This window comes from Rhinoraja longicauda, chromosome 10 (genome assembly GCF_053455715.1).
Source record: "Rhinoraja longicauda isolate Sanriku21f chromosome 10, sRhiLon1.1, whole genome shotgun sequence".
Classification (NCBI taxonomy): domain Eukaryota; kingdom Metazoa; phylum Chordata; class Chondrichthyes; order Rajiformes; family Arhynchobatidae; genus Rhinoraja; species Rhinoraja longicauda.
This window is the reverse complement of record NC_135962.1, coordinates 9,640,283-9,660,459: the sequence shown is the minus strand read 5'-3', so window position 1 is coordinate 9,660,459 and position 20,177 is coordinate 9,640,283. Positions and strand designations below refer to the sequence as shown.

The 20,177-nt window shown below is 45.8% G+C and overlaps 1 protein-coding gene across 1 annotated transcript in view; it reads left to right on the top strand.

Moving 5' to 3' along the window:
- Positions 1–2,056: 2,056 nt before the first annotated feature.
- capn3a (calpain 3a, (p94)) overlaps positions 2,057–20,177 on the top strand; it is a 104,300-nt gene continuing 86,179 nt past the window's right edge. The window contains exon 1 of the mRNA XM_078407089.1: positions 2,057–2,357. Within this exon, the coding sequence (XP_078263215.1) occupies positions 2,109–2,357 (249 nt within the window). The 5' untranslated portion in view covers positions 2,057–2,108. The remainder of the gene's footprint in view (positions 2,358–20,177) is intronic.

Genomic DNA, 20,177 nt, shown 5'->3' with positions numbered 1-20,177 from the left:
TGTGTGTAGGATAGTGTTAATGTGCGGGGATCACTGGGCGGTGCGGACTCGGTGGGCCGAAAGGCCTGTTTCCGCGCTGTGTCTCTAAATCTAAATCTAAAAAAAAGATAGGAAAAGTTTGAAAGCACATGCCATCAGATTTTGGAACAGCTTCTTCCCTGCTGTTATCGGAATACTGTATGGTCCTCTCATAAACTAAGGGTGAAGTCCCAACCTACTTCACTGTGGCCCTTGCACGTCTTTTTTCTCTGTATCTGTCACTCTACAATCTGTAACACCATATTCTGCACTCTGGTTATTTTTCTCTTTGCACAACCTTATGACTTGATTGTAATCATGTGTGGTATGATTTGACTGTATAGCACACAAGGTTTTTCATTGTATCTTGGTACATGTGATAATAATAAACCAATGATAATTCGGACAGCTCAAATTTGCCGACCTTTTCACCTGCCCTCCCCATCTTCCCAAATAGCTGATTCACCTTGGCCACATCCTCACACATCCTCCTCTCACTGCCCCACTGCTGCTCCATTCAGCCGCCTCACCCTGCTCCCTCACCCACCGAAGTTACATAAAATTGTAGAACGATACAGCATGGAAACAGGCCCACCAAGTCCATTCTAACCCTCAACCAGCCATTTACACTAATCCTACATTATTTTATTCTCATATTCCCATCAACACATCTAAGACTCTGCCACTCACAATTTATGATGGGCAATTTTTTTAATTCTCCTCTCATTCCATTCCAATCACCTGTTCGTGCACTGGGGACAATTTACAGCAGTGAACTAACTTCTGAACCCCTATGAATTTGGCACGTGGCAGGAAACTAGAACACCTTTGAATAGACAATAGACAATAGGTGCAGGAGTAGGCCATTCGGCCCTTCGAGCCAGCACCGCCATTCAATGTGATCATGGCTGATCATTCTCAATCAGTACCCCGTTCCTGCTTTCTCCCCATACCCCCTGACTCCGCTATCCTTAAGAGCTCTATCTAGCTCTCTCTTGAATGTATTCAGAGAATTGGCCTCCACTGCCTTCTGAGGCAGAGAATTCCACAGATTCACAACTCTCTGACTAAAAATGTTTTTCCTCATCTCCGTTCCAAATGGCCTACCCCTTATTCTTAAACTGTGGCCCCTGGTTCTGGACTCCCCCAACATTGGGAACATGTTTCCTGCCTCTAACATGTCCAACCCCTTAATAATCTTATACGTTTCGATAAGATCCCCTCTCATCCTTCTAAATTCCAGTGTGAAATTGAAGAAATCCATGTGGTCACAGGGAGAACATGCAAACTCCATACAGACATCACCTGTAGTCAGGATTGAACCTGGGTCTCTGGAACGGTGAGGCAATGGCTCTAATAGCTGTGCTGCTGAGTCACCCACATGCCTTCCTTCGTCACTCACTTGTCTTGGCACCTAGTCTAATTACAAACACCCCATTATATGTGTACCTTTGATTCCCTATGTCTGTAATATTTAGTTGTCTGACTACATAATGTTTAGAAATGTACATCAATATTGCCAGTTGCCACCATATTGCAGTCTTCAGTAGAGGAAATGAATAAAAGCAAATCTGATATGCTCAATGTGACCCCATATAAGGAACTTGCAGAAATAAACAGAGCGACCATTGAGCACACAGCCTCCAAGGGTTTATTTTTAGTGTTTAATATTACTGGCTTCGTTACTGCAAGGAAACCAGAACAGCTGGAAATTGCGCAAGAGTGGAGCAGGAGTGGAGTGGGGACATTTCACTCAACAAGTGGGTGATTTTAATTTAATTATTGAAGTGAAAACCATGTGGAAGGCAGCTGCGATCATAGGAAACAACCTTTCCTGTGGTCTGTTTAATGATCCTTGTGCCAATTGAAAGTTGCGTATGGTGGAACACCTAGTCGCAGGGTATTCCTTGTTGAAGTGCACCCGTCTTTGAGCAAGCTGTGTGAAATGTTCCGTTTGGCGTTGAAACTGGCAGGGACTGGCCAGTCTGTGTCTTTTCTCTCATTTGTGAAAGCTTCCAGCCTTTGAGGTCAGCAGCTATTTCTCTTCCCGACAGACATATTCCCTTCGCTGTGAAACCTGTGCCACAGTTATGTCTCAAGGTATCAGCTCAGCGAAGCAATCGCCAGCTGGCCAACCCCTACCTGGTAAGGTTGGCCTGTACCCCATCATCAGCCGCAATAAAGATATCATCAAAGCCAAGAGCGATGTCTTCCAGAACCTGAAGAGGGAATGCCTGAGGAAAGGTGTCCTGTTTGAAGATCTGGAATTCCCCGCTGATGACTCCTCTTTATTTTACAAACAGCTTTTGCCCTTCAAGCTGGAGTGGAAAAGACCTGTGGTGAGTGTTGTGCGGCTTCCCGGGTGCATCTTACATGATTAGCTGTATTCCATTCTCGTTCTGTGTGCTTTACATTGGACAGCATTGTTTCTCTGTCAGAAAGGGCGTTTGACCAGGTTTTCCTGAAAAATCTAAAAAGCCACAGAGAGTGCTGGAGATATTCAGCAGGTCGCATAGCTTCCGCTGAGAGAAATAGTTAAATCTTCAGGTCAATGAGCCTTTAACAGGATTTGGAAAAAAACATTCTAGAGCAAATGTTGCAAGTTGCAAAGTGGGAGGGATGGAGAGAACATAGAGGGGTTTCCATCGTGCTATTTTGACTCTTCTCTTTCCTTGGTCTCTTCCCAAGGAAGCCAAAGGAAAGTTCAATAAGTCACAATTCATCTTCCCACTAGCCCCCAGAAACCAACACTAAATTCAGCAATTTCAGATGACCAGCCCTTCCAGTTTGTGCCAGAACTTAACAGTTCTGCAGAAAGATCATCAACTGCTGCCCCCTGTATTCTTCCACAGAAGCTACCTGATCTGCTGAGGATATCCAGCACCTTCTGCTTTACTTACAATTTTCAGAAATGTCAGTATTTTGAAGACAAAATAAACTAGATGCTGTTATCTGAAGCAAAAGATAAACTGCTGGAGGAATTATGCAGGTCAGGCAGCACCTACAGAAGCAGAGAAATATTCAAAGGTTTGTGACCTGATGCAGGGTCTCAACCCAAAATGTGGACTGTCCTCAACCTCCACAGGTTCTGCCTGACCTCTGAGTTCCTCCAGCGGTTTGTTTTAACTTCTGTATTTTGCTTCCCAAGCTTGACCTCACAGTTCTAGCTTTGCATGCTCCGCCCTCTTATTTTCTGTCTTCTCCCCTTTCATTCATCTGCTTTTTACATCTCCTCTACACAGATAATCTGTAAAGTCTTCACCACCCTCTCTCAGCCAGCAACGGTGCCACTGATAATTACACAATGTTCAATTTTGTTTGCAACTCCTCAGCATATGTACCCTTGCCACTTGCCATCAACATCCTAGACTAGAATTTTAACTGGACTGGTTACCCAGATAGTGCATCAACAAAAGCCGGTCGGAGGCTTTGTGCCCACAGTGAGTGACTCATCTCGTGACTCCTCAAGGCAATTCCACAATCTCGGAGGCAGATACTACCCAGTGGTAAGCTCAGCTCCAACACTATCAACAACATTGACACCACAGCTAAGAAAGTGCACCAATGCCTCGTCCTGTGCAGAAGGCTTAGGAAATTTATCATGGTTCCAATGGCTATTTCTATAATGCAACATAGTAAACACCCTTTCCTGCTTAACACTGCAGGAAAATGTAGAGTTGTGAAAGCAGCCGAGTCCATCATACAAACCAGCCTCCACCTATCGAGTTACGTAAACCTTACCTATCCTTTATGCGGCTTCGGAAAAATAGCCCACATAATCAACTACCATTTGCATCCCGGTTATCCCGCTCTCCCCTTCGCTCTCCCCTCAGGCAGAAGATATAAATGTTTGAAAGTTTATACCACCAAATTCAAGAACAATTTCTTCCCCATTATTATCAGACTCTTATGATAAGGATGAATTCCCGATCTTCCAATCTACCTCATTACAATCTACCTAATTCCACAGGGTGGCGCCGAGATGGCAGCCTCGCCAACGGTCTCTCTGTCTGGTTCGTCTTTTTGTTATTTTTAGTGTGTTTTAAAAGTATGTGTTAATGTTCTCTGGTTTGTTTTATGCGGGAGGTGGGCGGGGGATTCGGGGGAAACTTTTTTGCAATCCCTTACCTTGCCGGAGATGCAATTTTTCCGGATCATACCTCTGGTCGCTCTACAGCCTAACATCATGGAGTTGGCGGCATTGCTCAGGACTGACTTTGAGTCCCACCGTGGGGACATGGACCTACGATTGGAGCCGATCCCTTGCCTAGATCGGCGCTCCAACCGCAGCCTGCAGACTTCAACATCGAGGAGCTCGCAGTCTCGGGTAGAGACCGATGTCGGGAAGCTCCAAAGAACACAGAAAGTTCAACCTGCCCCAAACCGGGGTCAGATCGCTCAACGCGGGGAGTTGAGATTTCCCCTCCCCCCCCCCCCCCAATGCAGGAGCTTGATCGCCCCGAAGCGAGGGCTCGACCACCGGCTAGGGGAGTCAAGATCGTCCCGTCAACGGAAGGCTCGAGGCACCTGAATGCGGGAGGACAAAGAATGGAAGAGATTGAACTTTTTTTAAACTTCCATCACAGCGAGGAATGCAGAGAAGTCACTGTGGTGGATGTTCATGTTAAAATGTATTTTGTGTGCTCTGTTGCTTTTTATTGGTATGACTGTATGGCAAATCAAATTCCTCGTATGTTGCAAAACATACTTGGCTAATAAAGTATGATTATGATGATTGCAGCTCATGAACTTTAATTTTATTGTACTTTCTCAGTAGCTGTAACACTATATTCTGCACTCTGATTAATTTTGTCTTCTGCTCTACCTGATGTATTCATGTATGGAATGATCAGCCTGGGTAGCATGTGAAACAAAGTTTTTCACTGTATCTCGGTACATGCAATAATAATTGACCAATGTCTAGGTTTAGGAAAAGTCTTGGTTATTAATATATATCAAATAAAATCAGTGACCAAGCACTAAGCCGTAGGTATCTGTCTACCACCTTCCAAACTGAAAGGTTCAAAATTGGTCTCTGTTTTCTACTTTTAAGCCAATTTCTCAGCTCTACAGCTTTACTTTCCCATCATCCCCCCACTAGTTCCACAGGCCCCAGTTTTACTTGCCGTGCTTTTGTGTAAGACTTCATCATATGGGTCTGACATCCCTCTAGAGGCAGAGTGAGTTTGAAGTCACTGGAAAATAAGGGGCTCATAGGTTTAGTGTAAGAAAATAACTGCAGATGCTGGTACAAATCAAAGGTATTTATTCACAAAATGCTGGAGTAACTCAGCAGGTCAGGTAGCATCTCAGGAGAGAAGGAATGGGTGACGTTTCGGGTCGAGACCCTTCAGACTGATGTCAGGGGGGTGGGACAAAGGAAGGATATAGGTGGAGACAGGAAGACAGTGGGAGATCTGGGAAGGGGAGGGGAAGAGAGGGACAGAGGAACTATCTAAAGTTGGAGAAGTCAATGTTCATACCACTGGGCTGCAAGCTGCTCAGGCACAATATGAGGTGATGTTCCTCCAATTTCCGGTGAGAGACAGTAACCTGAGAGAGTCACATGATGATGTAAGTCTGATACAATAATCAAGCAGCAGGAATTGATGCAACAGGATTGTATGTCTGTGTGGTTGTATGTTTGTTATTTGTATGAGTGCTTTACCTCCAAGTAGGATCACATACATGCATGCGCGAAAGCTCTCCTGTGGAGCCTGATGTCCAGTCAGATTGGATCCCTTATATTGGACCAAGACTTTGCAGTGTCCAGACTGTTTTTGCAAAGGATGCCCCTAAATGAAGAATTCCTGCACAGACATCCCCTGCTCCTCCGAACTGGAGTGGAAAATATTCAGCTCAACCCCAAGGGTCAGCCCAGGAGGATGAAGCAATCTAGATATAGCTTCTGCATTTTTCCACAGAATACCTTCTTCATGAATCACTGCCGGTCTCCTTTATGAATGGCTATGGATTACATGCCTTTAGAAGACTGTTGGATTCCCTCTAATGTCATCTGTCACCCTTGCTCTCCTTCTCGTTGCTATGACCGATTCTAACCACCTGAGGTCTGCCAGTGAGGAAGTGTAGAAGCCAATTGCAGATGGAGGTCCCAATGCCAAGGTCCAGAGGTTTAGAGATGAGCTTATTTGGTATTTTGGTGTTGAAGGCTGAGCTGTAGAATGATGAGTAGCATTGTGATATAGGTTTTCTTAATGTCAAGGTGATGCAGAGCTGAATATGGTGCAAGGGAGATGGTGTCCTCCGTAGACCTATTATTTCTGTACATAACTTGAAAGGGGTCTAGGTTATCTGGAAGACTGCTGCAGATGTGAGCCATTGCCAATTTATCAAAGTACTTCATGATGTTGGAGCTTCTGGGTGGAATTACGCTGTTGACATTTGTTTCCATTGCAGACATGAGAGGATGTAGAGAGGCATCTGGGATGATCCAGGCACATATATAAATGTACAAAGGAGCTTAGAAGTGCAGATATGCAGATTAAAGAACAGCTTCTTCCCCGGAGGAGCTATCAGACTCACAGGTGGCAAAAATTCACAGGTGGCAAATGAACCTGTTACTATGGAAACATTTGAGTTGAACATAGGAAAAATATTTTCACCAAGTGGCGCCGCGATGGCAGCCTTGCCTCCAGTCTGTCTGTCCTTTTCGTCCTTTTTGTTATATTTGGTTAGTTTTAAAAGTCTGTGTTAATGTTCTCTGGTTTGTTTTATGTGGGGGGGGGGGGGGGGGGTGGGAGAAACTTTTTTTCAATCTCTTACCTTGCCGGAGATGCGATTGTTTTCTGGATCGTATCTCCGGTCGCTCTGCGGCCTAACATCGTGGAGCTGGAGGCCTAACCTGGGACTGAGTTTGAGCCCCTGCGAGGCGTGGACTTGCCATCTGAACATGCGATTCCTTGCCTGGATCAACGCTCCAACCGCGGCCTGCAGACTTTAACATCAAGGAGCTCGCAGTCTCGGGTTGAGACCGAAGTCGGGAGCTCCAAGCTGCATGAAGTTCGACAAGCCCTGACCCGGGGTAGATCGCCCGGCGTGGGGGAGTTGAGGTCCCCCCCCCCCTCCCGATGCAGGAGCTTGATCGCCCTGACGAGGAAGGCCCGCCGCCGGCTACGGGAGTCAAAATCGTCCCGTCAACAGAAGGTTAGAGGCCCTGACCGCTGGAGGACAAAGAAGGGAGAGATTGAACTTTTTTCGCCTTCCATCACAGTGAGGAATGTGGAGGAGTCACTGTGGTGGATGTTCATGTTTAAATGTATTTTGTGTGTCCTTTTGCTTTTTATGTTATGACTGGATGGCAAATGAAATTTCTCATATGTTGCAAGACATACTTAGCTAATAAAGTATGATTGTGATTGTGATATTTTTGCGGAATATACTTTTATTTTCCATGGGGCCTGAGAGATTATAAAGGAGTCAAAACATTTTAAGGTCTCATTGTCTTTTAATGTGGGTGAGTCTGACCTTTGACTTGTCATGTGCGATGGTTTTGTAAGCCGAATGTGCTCCACCAGCCTGCCAGCCTCGCTTTTCCTGATCAGCACAGTCAGAATGAATGAAAGATTTCAACGGACATGGCAACATTCACAGGGTCGACTTCACTTCATGCTCCCCTGCTTTAAATGAGAGTTACAGGGATCTCCTCACTAATCCCCGCCAGCTCATCTCAACCCACTTCCACTGTGGAAAACAAAATACCGAGCAAGGCTGATTCGCACAGCATTGGAACTATAATCTATCTCGCCATTTGATCTGCAATTCCTTTCAAATTCCTTCAGCAGTCATTTGATGCAAAACTTTTATTCCTTGAGGAATGTCTTGGGGGGGGGGGGGTTTCCCATTCGGGAATGTGCTCTGTTTATGGTGTGGATCCATCAGCCTTGCAGGGTTGATCCTGGGCAGCAGGTGCCAGCCCTCTCCCGGGGACAAAGGCAGCTGGGTTTCATGGAGGTCTAAACATTCTCAGTTTGTGTTACCATTGGAGCATCTGATTTTCTCAAAATGCAAAAACTCACAGTTTTGTGAAATAAATTACTCAGCCTAGTTACCCAGATGATCAAGACCCCGCTGTAATTCTTGATAATCATCCTCATTGTCAAAGAAACCATCTATTTTAGAGTCATCTGCAAACTTACTAATCATGCCTTGTACGTTACCATGAAAATCGTTGATAAAGATGACAAAGAGCAATGGGCCCAGCAGCCACCTGGAGGCATGCTACAGTCACAAGCATCCAGTCTGAAAACAACCTTTCACCACTACGCTCTGCTTCCTTTCATTATGCCAATTTTGTATCTAGTTAGCTAGCTCCCAATCCCATGTGCTCCAACCTTTCAGAGTAGCCTACCATGCAGAACCTAATCAATGGGCCTTGCTGAAGTCATAGAAACATAGAAAATAGGTGCAGGAGGAGCCAATTCGGTCCTTCGAGCCAGCACCGCCATTCATTGTGATCATGGCTGATCGTCCACAATCAATAATCCATGCCTGCCTTCTCCCCATATCCCTTGATTCCACTAGCCCCGATAGCTCTATCTAAGTCTCTTAAATCCATCCAGTGATTTGGCTTCCACTGCCCTCTGGTAGAGAATTCCACAAATTCACAACTCTCTGGGTGAAAAAGTTCCTTCTCACCTCAGTTTTAAATTGCCTCCCCTTTATTCTAAGACTGGTTCGTGACTCTCCCAACATTGGGAAGATTTTTCCTGCATCTAGCTTGTCCAGTTCTTTTATAATTTTATATGTCTCTATAAGATCCCCTCTCATCCTTCTAAACTCCAGTGAATACAAGCCTAGTCTTTTCAATCTTTCCTCATATGACAGTCTTTCAATCTTTCCTCATATGACAATCATCTTTGTCTCTGCTCTCATCAACCTTTTTGGTTGCTTCTTCAAAAAACTCAAATGAAATTCATGAGATACGATCTCCCATGCTTAATGTTACAAAAATAGACCTTCAAACATTCATTAAAAGTAAAGCAGGCAAGACCAAAATGAGTAGGAAGGAACTGCAGATACTGGTTTAAACCAAAGATAGACAAAATGCTGTAGTAACTCAACAGGACAGGCAGCATCTCTGGAGAGAAGGAATGGACGATATTTCAGGTTGCGACCCTTCTTCAGACAGATCAGGGGAAAGGAAAACAAGAGATATAGATGGTGATGTAGAGAGATACAGAACAAATGAATGAAAGATATGCAAAAAAGTAACGAAGATAAAGGAAACAGGCCATTGTTAGCTGTTTGCTAGATGAGAACGGGAACATTGTGCGACTAGGGTGGGGGAGGGATGGAGAGAGAGGGAATGCAAGGGTTACTTGAAGTTAGAGAAATCAATATTTATACCACTGGGTTGTAAGTTGCCCAAGCGAAATATAAGATGCTGGTCCTCCAGTTTGCGATTAGCCTCACTGACAATGGAGGAAGTGTAGGACAGGAGGTGACAAATGGACCTAAATGATCTTGGGTAGGGGGCAATGTTAGTAACAATCGGTGAAACTGGGATGGGTTGAGTTGCAGGTTAACAAGAAACCACGGTTATCTGGTCACATGGATGTAAAATACCTCACAGTACTTTTCAAAAACAGGAACGACAGGGTGTTCTCTCAGATTTCCTGTCCAATATTAATAAAATAAGGAAGTAAAAAATTGGTACAGTTAATACCACTTCCTTGAACCTCAACATTTAACCCTGATCTCAGTGTGTAGGCAGTGTGCATGCTCTCCCTGTGACCATGTGACTATTCTAGTTTCTTCCCACGTTCCAGAGGCATGCAGGCAGGTAGCTCAACAGGCCACTGTATATTGACCCCAGGTAAATGGCAAAGAGTCAAAGGAGAGCTGAAGGGCATGTGAGGGAGAAAGGGTGCAGGGTTACAGGGCAATGAGATGGATGCAATTGTTCTCCAGGGAACCATAATGGACCCAATGGACTGAATGACTTCCCCCATGTCATAATTAGTAAGTGAACTCTTAGCCTGTTCTCAATGGAAATGGGGAGAATGGAACAAGGCCGGAAAGATGTGGTTACTGTTTACCTTCACAGTGCAAGGCGGAGGAAGGGTTTTCACTGTATCTCAGTACAGTGACAATAATAAACCAATACCGGTACAGTACCAAAACCAAAAAAAGAGCCTCTTATTTACCATTTTAGGCTTATAAATGGAATAACCTGGGGATCAGATCCACTGACTATCAGTTTGCAGGTGACTACGTCTGCATCTTTGGAAGTGTCCCATTCCCATTTAAACGAAAGTAGTTGGATTGGAAATTTGCTGCATATTAGACGTCATGCAAATTAGTGCTGTAATAGTGTTGGTGCAACACAATAGGGCTTTGGCTTTGGCACACTGCCCTTCATGAATGAAGGTGCTGATTCGTGCTTGCGTATGGTCACAAAGAACTGCCTTCCCTCACTCAAATCACCAAGGGCGAGCCCAAACAGCATGTATGTAAGTCAGACAGTAAGATTGCATTGAACATCCATAAGCACTCTTTGCAGTGAGTCAGGGGTAGAAATGTAAAATGTAGAAACTGGCCATGCATTCCTTCAAGCCCACTCCACCATTCAATATGATCATAAACGATCCTCTATCTCCAGATCATATTCCTGCTCCATCTTGATGGCATTTGTCTCTAGAAATAGCACATGAACAGACCCTTTGGTCCACTGATTCTATGCTAATCATCCATAATCCGACATTTATTTCCGCCCCACATTGCCTTCAACTTCCCCATGATCCGCAGTTATCCACAGAGTGGGAGTAATTTACAATATCCAAATAATTTACCAAACCAATGTGGTTTGAAACACTTGGAAAAAACTCATGTTCACTGAGAGGACAAGCAAACTCTACACAGATAGCACCACTTGTAAGTCTATTCAGGAACTTGGTCTCGGTAACCTTCTGTGGTAGAGAATTGCACAAGTTCTCCATCCTTTGAGTGAAAAAGATGATCTGATCTCAGCATTGAGTTTATTCATGGGAGCATAGAAGACTGAGGGGTGGTCTTTTAGTGGTGAGGGGGACAGATAGAATTATTGCTCAATATCCTTTTCAAAGAGTATGGGAATCAAGAACTAGATCGCATGGGTGCGAGGACAAAGATTTAATAGAACAGGAGGAGCAACATTTTCACATATTAGTACGGGTGTCCGGGGTTAAGGGGAGAAGGCAGGAGAATGGGGTTAGGAGAGATTAGATAGATTAGCCATTATTGAACGGCGGAGTAGATGGGCTGAATGGCCAAATTTTGCTCCGATCACTTATGACATAGAAGGTAGTTCATATATAGAATGTGGTTGAGTCAGGTACAATAGCAATATTTAAAAGACATTTGGACTAGGTACATGGATAAGAAAGGTTTTGATGTATTAAGTATTGATGAGTTAGGCCGAAAGGCCTGTTCCTGTGCTTTAGAACGGAGATGAGGAAGAACTTTTTCAGTCAGAGGGTGGTGAAGGTGTGGAATTCTCTGCCTCAGAAGGCAGTGGAGGCCAGTTCGTTGGATGCTTTCAAGAGAGAGCTGGATAGAGCTCTTAAGGATAGCGGAGTGAGGGGGTATGGGGAGAAGGCAGGAACGGGGTACTGATTGATAGTGATCAGCCATGATCGCATTGAATGGCGGTGCTGGCTCGAAGGGCTGAATGGCCTACTCCTGCACCTATTGTCTATTGTCTATTGTCTATTGAGATATATGCTACATCAGCATGGAGATTTTTCTCTGAACAAAGCATCAAAGCTTAGGGTACGGGCTGGGTGGGATGGATGAACATTTCCTGTCTTCCTGCAGTATATCATTTGAGGTACAAGGTACTGTTTTGTGTTGTGCAAAAACAAATTGTGGGAAACAAATTGAAAGGTGACATTTTGGGTAGGGACCCTTCTCCAGACTGAAGGAGGCTGAAGAAGGATCCTGATCCGAAACCTTGCCTGTCCATTCTGTTCCTGGTTGTTGTTGTTGCCTAACCTGCTGAATTCCTCCAGCACTTTGTGTTTTGCTCATGGTTTCAGCATCTGCAGTTTATTGTATTTCCACTGTTTAGTGCCGTGATATGTTGACCCTTCGTTTCGCAACAACGATTATAAACATTTCAGAGGAAAACTGTACTGCTGCTGCAACTGGTGTATTACAGTTGGTGAATGGGTGCAGAAGAGATTTTGGAAGATGTGGCTATAAGGTACAATACGCTTGTGTGATTTCCTTTAGAGCAGAGGATAAAAAAGGGAGACTCCACTGAGGTGCATCAAATTACAAGGAGCCTAAATAGGATGGGGAGATTATGGGGGTCGTGATGATGATCTTTATTTATTCTCTGGCCACAGGAGAGTAGTGGAGGAAGAGTCTCGACCCAAAATGTCACCTATTCCTTTGCTCCAGAGATGCTGTCTGACCCGCTGAGTTACTCCAGCTTTTTGTGTCTATCTCCGGCCAATGTTGTTTTTCAGAAGAGAAGTAGAGATAATCCAGGGAACTATAGGCCAATGAGTCTCACATCAGTAGTAGGGAAATTCTTTGGGATGGGATTTATTCCCAATTGGAACAGAATGGATTAATTAGAGAGAGCCAGGTTGTGTCTTACAAACCTGATTGTGTTTTCTGATGACTTGACGAAGGAGATGGATGAAGGGAGGGCGGTGAATGTTGTGCACATGGATTTTGTAAGGCTTTTGATAAAGTACCTCATGGTCGGCAGATCTAGGAGATTAAGATGCATGGTGACTTAGTCATATGGATTCAGAACTGGCTTATTCAAAGAAGATAGATATTCTGGTTGGACGTCTGTGACTCGTGGAGTTCCGCGGGAATCTGTGCTGGGACTTCTGCTCTTTGTGATATATATATAAAAGGCTGGATGTGGATGGTAGATGGGTTGGTGAGTACGTTTGTTGATGACACCAAAATTGGAGGAGTTACAGACAGTGAAGGAGGTTGTCAGAAGATACAGCAGGATATAGATCAACTGCGGAAATAGGCATGAAATGGCAGATGGTGTTTAATCCAAGCAAGTGTAAGAAAATAACTGCCAATGCTGGTGCAAATCGAAGGTATTTATTTCACAAAATGCTGGAGTAACTCAGTAGGTCAGGCAGCATCTCAGGAGACAAGGAATGGGTGACGTTTCGGGTCGAGACCCTTCATCAGACTGATGTCAGGTGGGCGGTCACCTGACATCAGTCTGAAGAAGGGTCTCGACCCGAAACGTCACCCATTCCTTCTCTCCTGAGATGCTGCCTGACCTGCTGAATTACTCCAGCATTTTGTGAAATAATCCAAGCTAGTGTGAGGTTTGGGAGGCTGCAATTTGGGAGGTTGACTATAAGGGGAGAGTATACAGTCAATGGTAAAACCCTTAACAGCATTGATGTACAGAGGGATCTTGGACTCCAAGTCCATAGCTCACTAAAGGTGGCAGCACAAGCAAATAGGGTGGTAAAGAAGGCGTGTGGAATGCTTGCTTTCATTGCTAGGGGCATTGAATATACTGTAAAAGTCAGGAACTCATGATGCGGCTCAATAGGACTGGTTAGCCTGCATTTGGAATATTGCATGCAGTTCTGGTCGCCCCATGAAAAGGAGGATGTGGAGGCTTTGAAGAGGGTGCGGTGGAGAGTTGCCAGAATGTAGCCTGGATTAGGTTTCGGCTGCAAGGCGAGGTTGGACAAAGATGGATTATTTTCTCTGGACGTTGGAGGTTGAGGGGAGGCATTGATAGGGTAGACAGTCAGAAGCTTTTTCCCAGGGTGCAAATGTCCAACACTAGAGGGCATAGCTAGAAAGTGATAGGGTGAAAGTTTAATTGAGATCTGCGGGGCAAGTTTTTTTACACAGAGAGTAATGGGGGCCAGGAACGCATTGCCAGGAGTAGTGGTAGAGGCAACATGATAGAGGCCTTTAGATAAGCATATGAAAGTGGAAGAAATATTGGGATTTAGATCACGTAGAGGCAGATGAGATCAATTTAACTTGGCATGATGTTTGGCACAAACATTGTGGGCTGAAAGGCCCATTCCTATACTATAATGCTCTATGTTCCATGATCGGCTGTTTCCTCGAGCAGAAAGTTAGAAACCTGGTAGAAGGAGCTGAGGGGAAAATGAGGAAAATAGTTTTCACCCGAAGAGTGGTGGGGGTCTGGAAAACATTGCCGGATAGGGTGTTGGAAGCAGAAACTTCCTAAACAGTACATTGGTGTGAACGTGAAGACCCTTGACCAGTTGAGTATAGACCCAGTGCTGGAAGGTGGGCCTAGTGCTGGAAGGTGGCAGGAGGATAGTAAAGATGAGGGAGTGGGGGCTTGGACCCCCCCCTGACCCTCGGCTTGAACAAGGGTCTCGACCTGAAACATCACCCATTCCTTCTCTCCAGAGATGCTGCCTGTCCCGCTGAGTTACTCCAGTATTTTGTGTCTATCTTAGGTTGGTGAGCTCTATGATGGATATGACTGGACATTTGGTATTCTACAGAATCATGAGTTTTGGCTAATTCTAGTGAGATCTGGCAGAGTCAGATTATCTGGGACATAGATAATGTGATAATAATATTAAACTAAACTAAAACCAAAGGACAAAGTGCTGGAGGAATTCCGTGCACAGCTAATCACAGTGTTTTCCTAGGATTACAGTCTAGAGGGTGTAGGTTGAAGGTGAGAGGGGAAAGATCCAAAAGGGCCAAAAGGGGTGTGTTTCTCCACACTAAGGATGGTGCATATATGGAACCAGCTGCCTGAGAAAGTGTTTGAGACTGGTACAAGGGTGCAGTGTTTAAAAGCCATTTGGACACATAAATAGATAGGAAAGGTTTGGAGGGATATGGGACAAATGGAGTCAAATGGGACTACTGTAGCTCTGGTAGGCATTTTGGATAGCAGTTGGGCTGGTTATTTTTCTCTGTAAAATGACTTTATGACTTTAGAACATCCAAGATGGAGGAAGTGGAAGGTGAAGGGGAAAGTTGGCAGCTGTGAATGGCCCTCAAACTCACTTCCCAGGCCTTTGGAAAGCATCCTAAGGTCCGTTATCAGCAATGAGAAGTGGGGCATGGCGGCTCTGGCACAGGCAGTGGAGGGGTGGATGCTGGAGGTGATGGATCATGGTGTTGGTAGAGACGACCACGGGAGGCCTTGCAGCAGGCAGCTGGGTAAGTAGATCAAGTGCAGACTAGATCTGCAAGGAACGGCGATGGACGGCATCGCACTACTTTATCGATCCACTGCCACCAAGACACAAGGCCTTAAAGTGAGAAAAAACAAATCCGCGTTGGCTTTGGTTTAGATGGGACATTTCAGAAACTTGGAAGTTTCTAGATGGCACCGGAATGTGGAAGTTTTCTACGTGCTGTTCCAGAAGAGGATCTATTGTACTCGTGTGTGGTATGATTTGCCTGGATAGCATGCAGAACAAGCATTTCACTGTATCTCTGTACACATGATAATAATATTAAACTAAACTAAAACCAAAGGACAACGTGCTGGAGGAATTCAGTGGCTCAGGCAGCATCTGTGGGGGGAATGTGGCAGGAGACATTTTGGGTCGGGATCCTTCTTCAGACTGATGAAATTAACGTAAACTAGACTATATGTTCTGAATTACAGAAGCTTAAACCGATGTGAATACAGAGGAAAATTGATAACCCCCCAATGACCTGGGCCTACAGGTTTTGGGAGGTGAGTGGAGTAATGGAGAGTTAATGGGGAGAAACATTCAATCACATGCACTCATAGACTGAACTGCAGCCCAGGCAGGGCTGTGGGACTTGCGGTCAATGGGCCTGTGTCTCTGTTGGATTAAAGCCCAAAGTATGTCACACACAATACCCATTCAATGCAGCTTTAAACTTGAATGTCATTTGCTGAGGCAGGCTGGGCCTCTTTCAGTTCTTTGGACAGGGAGAAAAAATATGATGCTTATCTCTCTTTTCCCTCCTATTCCTCACCAGTGCTCTCTGTGCATCGGGCCTCTCTAGCTGTTGTAGAGCAGCAGCCCCTCAGGGTCTGAGGCTTTATCTTTTACTCTCTGCATTGTTTCTTGATCGATGGCCCGAGGGAGGATCAGCTTTGTTTTTTAACCCAGTACCGCAGGTGTGACGTTGTCGGGGACCCGTCCTATCAGCAGCGATCGGCCTGGATTTATGCCAGGGGTGCTGTGGTCTTTGAAGATACTGTAACGTGCTGCCTGGGACCACGCTGCTCCTGAGCAAGGGTGCTTTTGGAACTGCTGGGGGAGATCGGAGTGAACTTGTTTTTGTGGAAGCCATGCCTCATGCAGCCTCGGGATTCTTCTGCGACCGCCTCATGCGCGAGAGGCAGAGGCGGGACGGGGGAGGGTCATTCCACACGCCCCTCAAATATTTTGAGCAGGACTTTGTGAGCCTGAAGCAGAACTGCCTCCACAGAAAGACCTTGTTTGAAGATGGTATGTTCCCAGCCACAACTGAGGCCCTTGGGTACAAGGAACTGGGACAGAAGTCCAGCAAGGTGAAGAACATTCTGTGGAAAAGGCCCAAGGTAATGGAAGGGACCCAAGCTGATGTTCGATTCTACTCTGTCTGAGAGAGGGCTCCCCAAAACAACGTAAGAGCTGGGCAGCCTCTGTCTGGGAACAGGACGAAGGGGCTGAGGGAAACCAAGTCCTAGCCGCTTGGTTTAAAGGGCAGGCCGAGGTTGGGGTGAGATGATTGTCACTGTCTCTGAAGCTTAGTGTTTGTACAGTGTGAGGATGGCGAGGGGGGAGCAAACCTAATTACTATATAGAAGGGACGGACAGTGTTCCTGAAGGGCAAGTGAATGAGTGAGTACCCACAGTGGGGCCAGTGGCAGACTGTGCTCTCTGTGGATGAAGGGGGATTGCTCCCAGTTTCTGTTGGGCAGGGGCAGACTGTGCTCTTGGGGTGGGGTTGGGGGGTGGGGGGTGGGGTGAGTACTCACAGTTATTTTAGGGCAGAGGCAAGTTCATGATGAGCATGGGTTGGACTGAGAGTAGAGATTTTTGTGGTGTGGTGGATGTTAGATGTGTGTGGGTGGGAGTATTGACGGTGAGCGAATGCCATTATGTGCACTATGGCAGGAGGGTGAAGGAGCAGTACCCATCACTGTCGGCCAGGTGCCGACTGTTCCCCCAAAGGTTAGTGCAAGTGCAATCATGGTGTGGTGAACCTGGGTCGGACTGAGAGTGGATGTCAGTCTCTGTGATGTGGGGGCTGAACGTTGTGGAGGGACGCGTGTAGTGAGTGTGGGTGAAGCACAATATGTGCGGTAGAACATTGGTTGGGTTGCATGGAAGTACTGAAGGTAAAACCCAGCCTGGTCAGTCAGACTGGGGACAGCAGTATCTTCTGGCCTTGACAGGGTGACACTTGGCCATCTGGAAATACATCAGTGCCACTGGCTTGGGTCATCCCAGACTGCTGGCAGATGAGTTTAATGGTGATCAAAGAGGAATGGTCCTCACTTGGAGAGGAACTTAATCCTGTGTCCATGCAGCAACTCCCAATGTCACACTTGGTGGCACAGTGGTTCAATAGTGCTTTATTGTCATGTGTATCAATGTACAGTGAAATTCTTTATTTGCATACAATTCATTAAAAATCTTACTATCTGCCATCTTGTACCCTTCAAGCTCAAAAGTGTTAAAAATATTAATTTTTAATTTGGCCATAAATGCCTACTGTCCTGGCAGTGGCACTGGGTTGGAGTTGGAGGGTCAGCCTGGCCAGACGATCTTGTCGATGTCATCCATCGCACCTCTACCAGTCAGTTCAGTTTAATTTATTCCTCATAAACGTCACCGTTCAGTTGAGTCATAAACTCTGCTGAGGCGTCTTATGACTTTCTCAGTGTGGTCTGATCTTGTTCTATCTCTGGTCAGTCGTGGTCCCAGATCAGGACTCGGTGCAGGACTCAGTGATGATTGTCATGTCATAAGGAGTTTGTTGGCCTCTCCTCTTGGGGACGTTCATTACCTGACACTTGTGCAATGCAAATGCTTTGTGCCAGAGCGATGTTATTCGGGTTTTCCACACATTGGCACGGACTGGGTCATTTAGGATCTGTGAAAGAAGCTGAATACCTTCTGTTTGTTGCTGACCAGTGCCACTTCTGACTGCAGGACGGGGGGGGGGGGGGGGGGGGGGGGGGGTTGGTTGCTGATGAAGCAGCTGAAGTTGCTCCCCTGAGGATCACCAGCAGTGATTAGCTGGGTCTGCAATGCTGACACTAACTTTTGCTGGGGTCTGACTGGGCAATGGGGAAGTTTTCCCAATCCTCATTGATTTCAACTTTACTGGGAACCCACTGCGATATAGGTTGAATGCGACTCTAATGCCAAGGGCAAGCTCTTGCCCTTCCAGGTGAGACAGAGGTTCACGTGCACCTCTTCTAACCTCATCTACTGCATCCAGTGTTGCTGATGTGGCCTCCTGTACACTGTGTAGACTCGACAACCGTTTCGCTGAACACTTGGGTAGCATACAACCCACCAGTATGAACATTGAATTATCCAATTTTAATTAACTCACTAACCCTCCCACACCTCCCTCTTTCTCCCCCACACCCCCCCATTTCCCCACCCTAAACCCCTCCCCTGCGCCCCACCTGGACTCCCATCTGTTTCTCCTCACCCTGCTGCTACTTTCCTCTCTCCAGCTTCACAATTAGCAGCTCGTTAATCCCGTCTCACCTCTTCTGCGTTTACTGTATCTATGGCCCTTGTTCCATAAAATCAAAAAACCCTTGATTGCGTCCACCGATTATCTGCCTTGCTTTGTTCTGCCTCTCCCCTCTTCCAGCTTTCTGCTCCCCCCCTCCCCCCACCACCAGTCTGAAGAAGGGTCTCGACCCAAAACTCACCTATCCATGTTCTCTAGTGATGCCGCCTGCCTGGCACTTTGTGTCCATTTGTGTATTAACCAGCATCTGCAGTACCTTGTTTCTACTCTGCCAGAAGAACTCTTTGAGTTTGTTTGGGGTCAGGCAATCCTGATTAATGCAATTGAATGGCACGTCAAAAGTGAGCAAGTGATGAATGAATGAACCCTGCTTGATTGTGCTGATGATTAAACTTTCTCCATCGCTGGCCGTAGTATGAAGATGGGCCAGTAATGGGCCAGTTTAGATATGTCCTGCTTTTGTAAACAAGCAGTTTTCACAAGGCTATGTGAATGTCATTGCAGTAATTGTACTGGGACAGTACTTCTGGAGTACATGTCTGGGGCACTATAGCGAGGCTTATGTCAGATCAGCCTTTGTTTGTGCCGTGCACATCCTTACTTTTTATCACATGAAATAAATGAACCACAGGTAGATAGGGTGGCCAAGAAGCTTTTGGTTCATTGGCCTTCAACAGTCAGAGTATTGAACTTGGGATGTTATGTTGCAGTTGTACAAGACGTTGGAGAGGCTGCATTTGGCGTTTTTGGTCACCCGACTCGAGGAAGGGAGTCAATAAGCTGGAAAGAGTCCAGAGAAGATTTACAAGGATGTTCCCTGGACTTGAGGACCTGATCTATATGGAAGGGTTAGTGTAAGCTAGGACTTTATTATTTGGACTGCAGGAGGCGAAGAGATGATTTTATAGAGGTGAATAAAATCATGGAGGATAGGTAGGGTGAATGTACAGAGTCTTTTACCCAGAGTAGAAGAATCAAGAACCAGAGCACATAAGTTTAGGGTGAGAGAGGAAAGATTTATTAGGAATCTGAGGGGCAATTTTTTCACACAGAAGTGGTTAGGTAAATGGAACAAGCTGTCAGAGGAGGTAGTAGAGGCAGGTGCTATAGCAGCATTTAAAAGACATTTGGACAGGTACATGGATAGGAAAGGTCGAGAGGAATATGGGCCAAATGCAAGCAGGTGTGACTAGCGTAGATGGGGTATCATGGGCAAGTTGGGCCAAAGGGCCTGTTTCAGTGCTGTATAACTCTATGACCTGGCTGGTATCTGAGACCCTCAGGAAGAGACCACAGGGGGTCAGTGGCAGCAGGGCAGCGTCTGACAATGTAGCTTCAGGCAGCGCTCGAGAACTCATTGGGAATCAAGGGGAAAGTTTCCGATTAAAGTCATACCTTAAAGTTGTGTCTGTCGAAAGCCAGTCAATGGCCCCAGACCCAATCAGCATCAGCTGTTCTATCAGTGACCACTC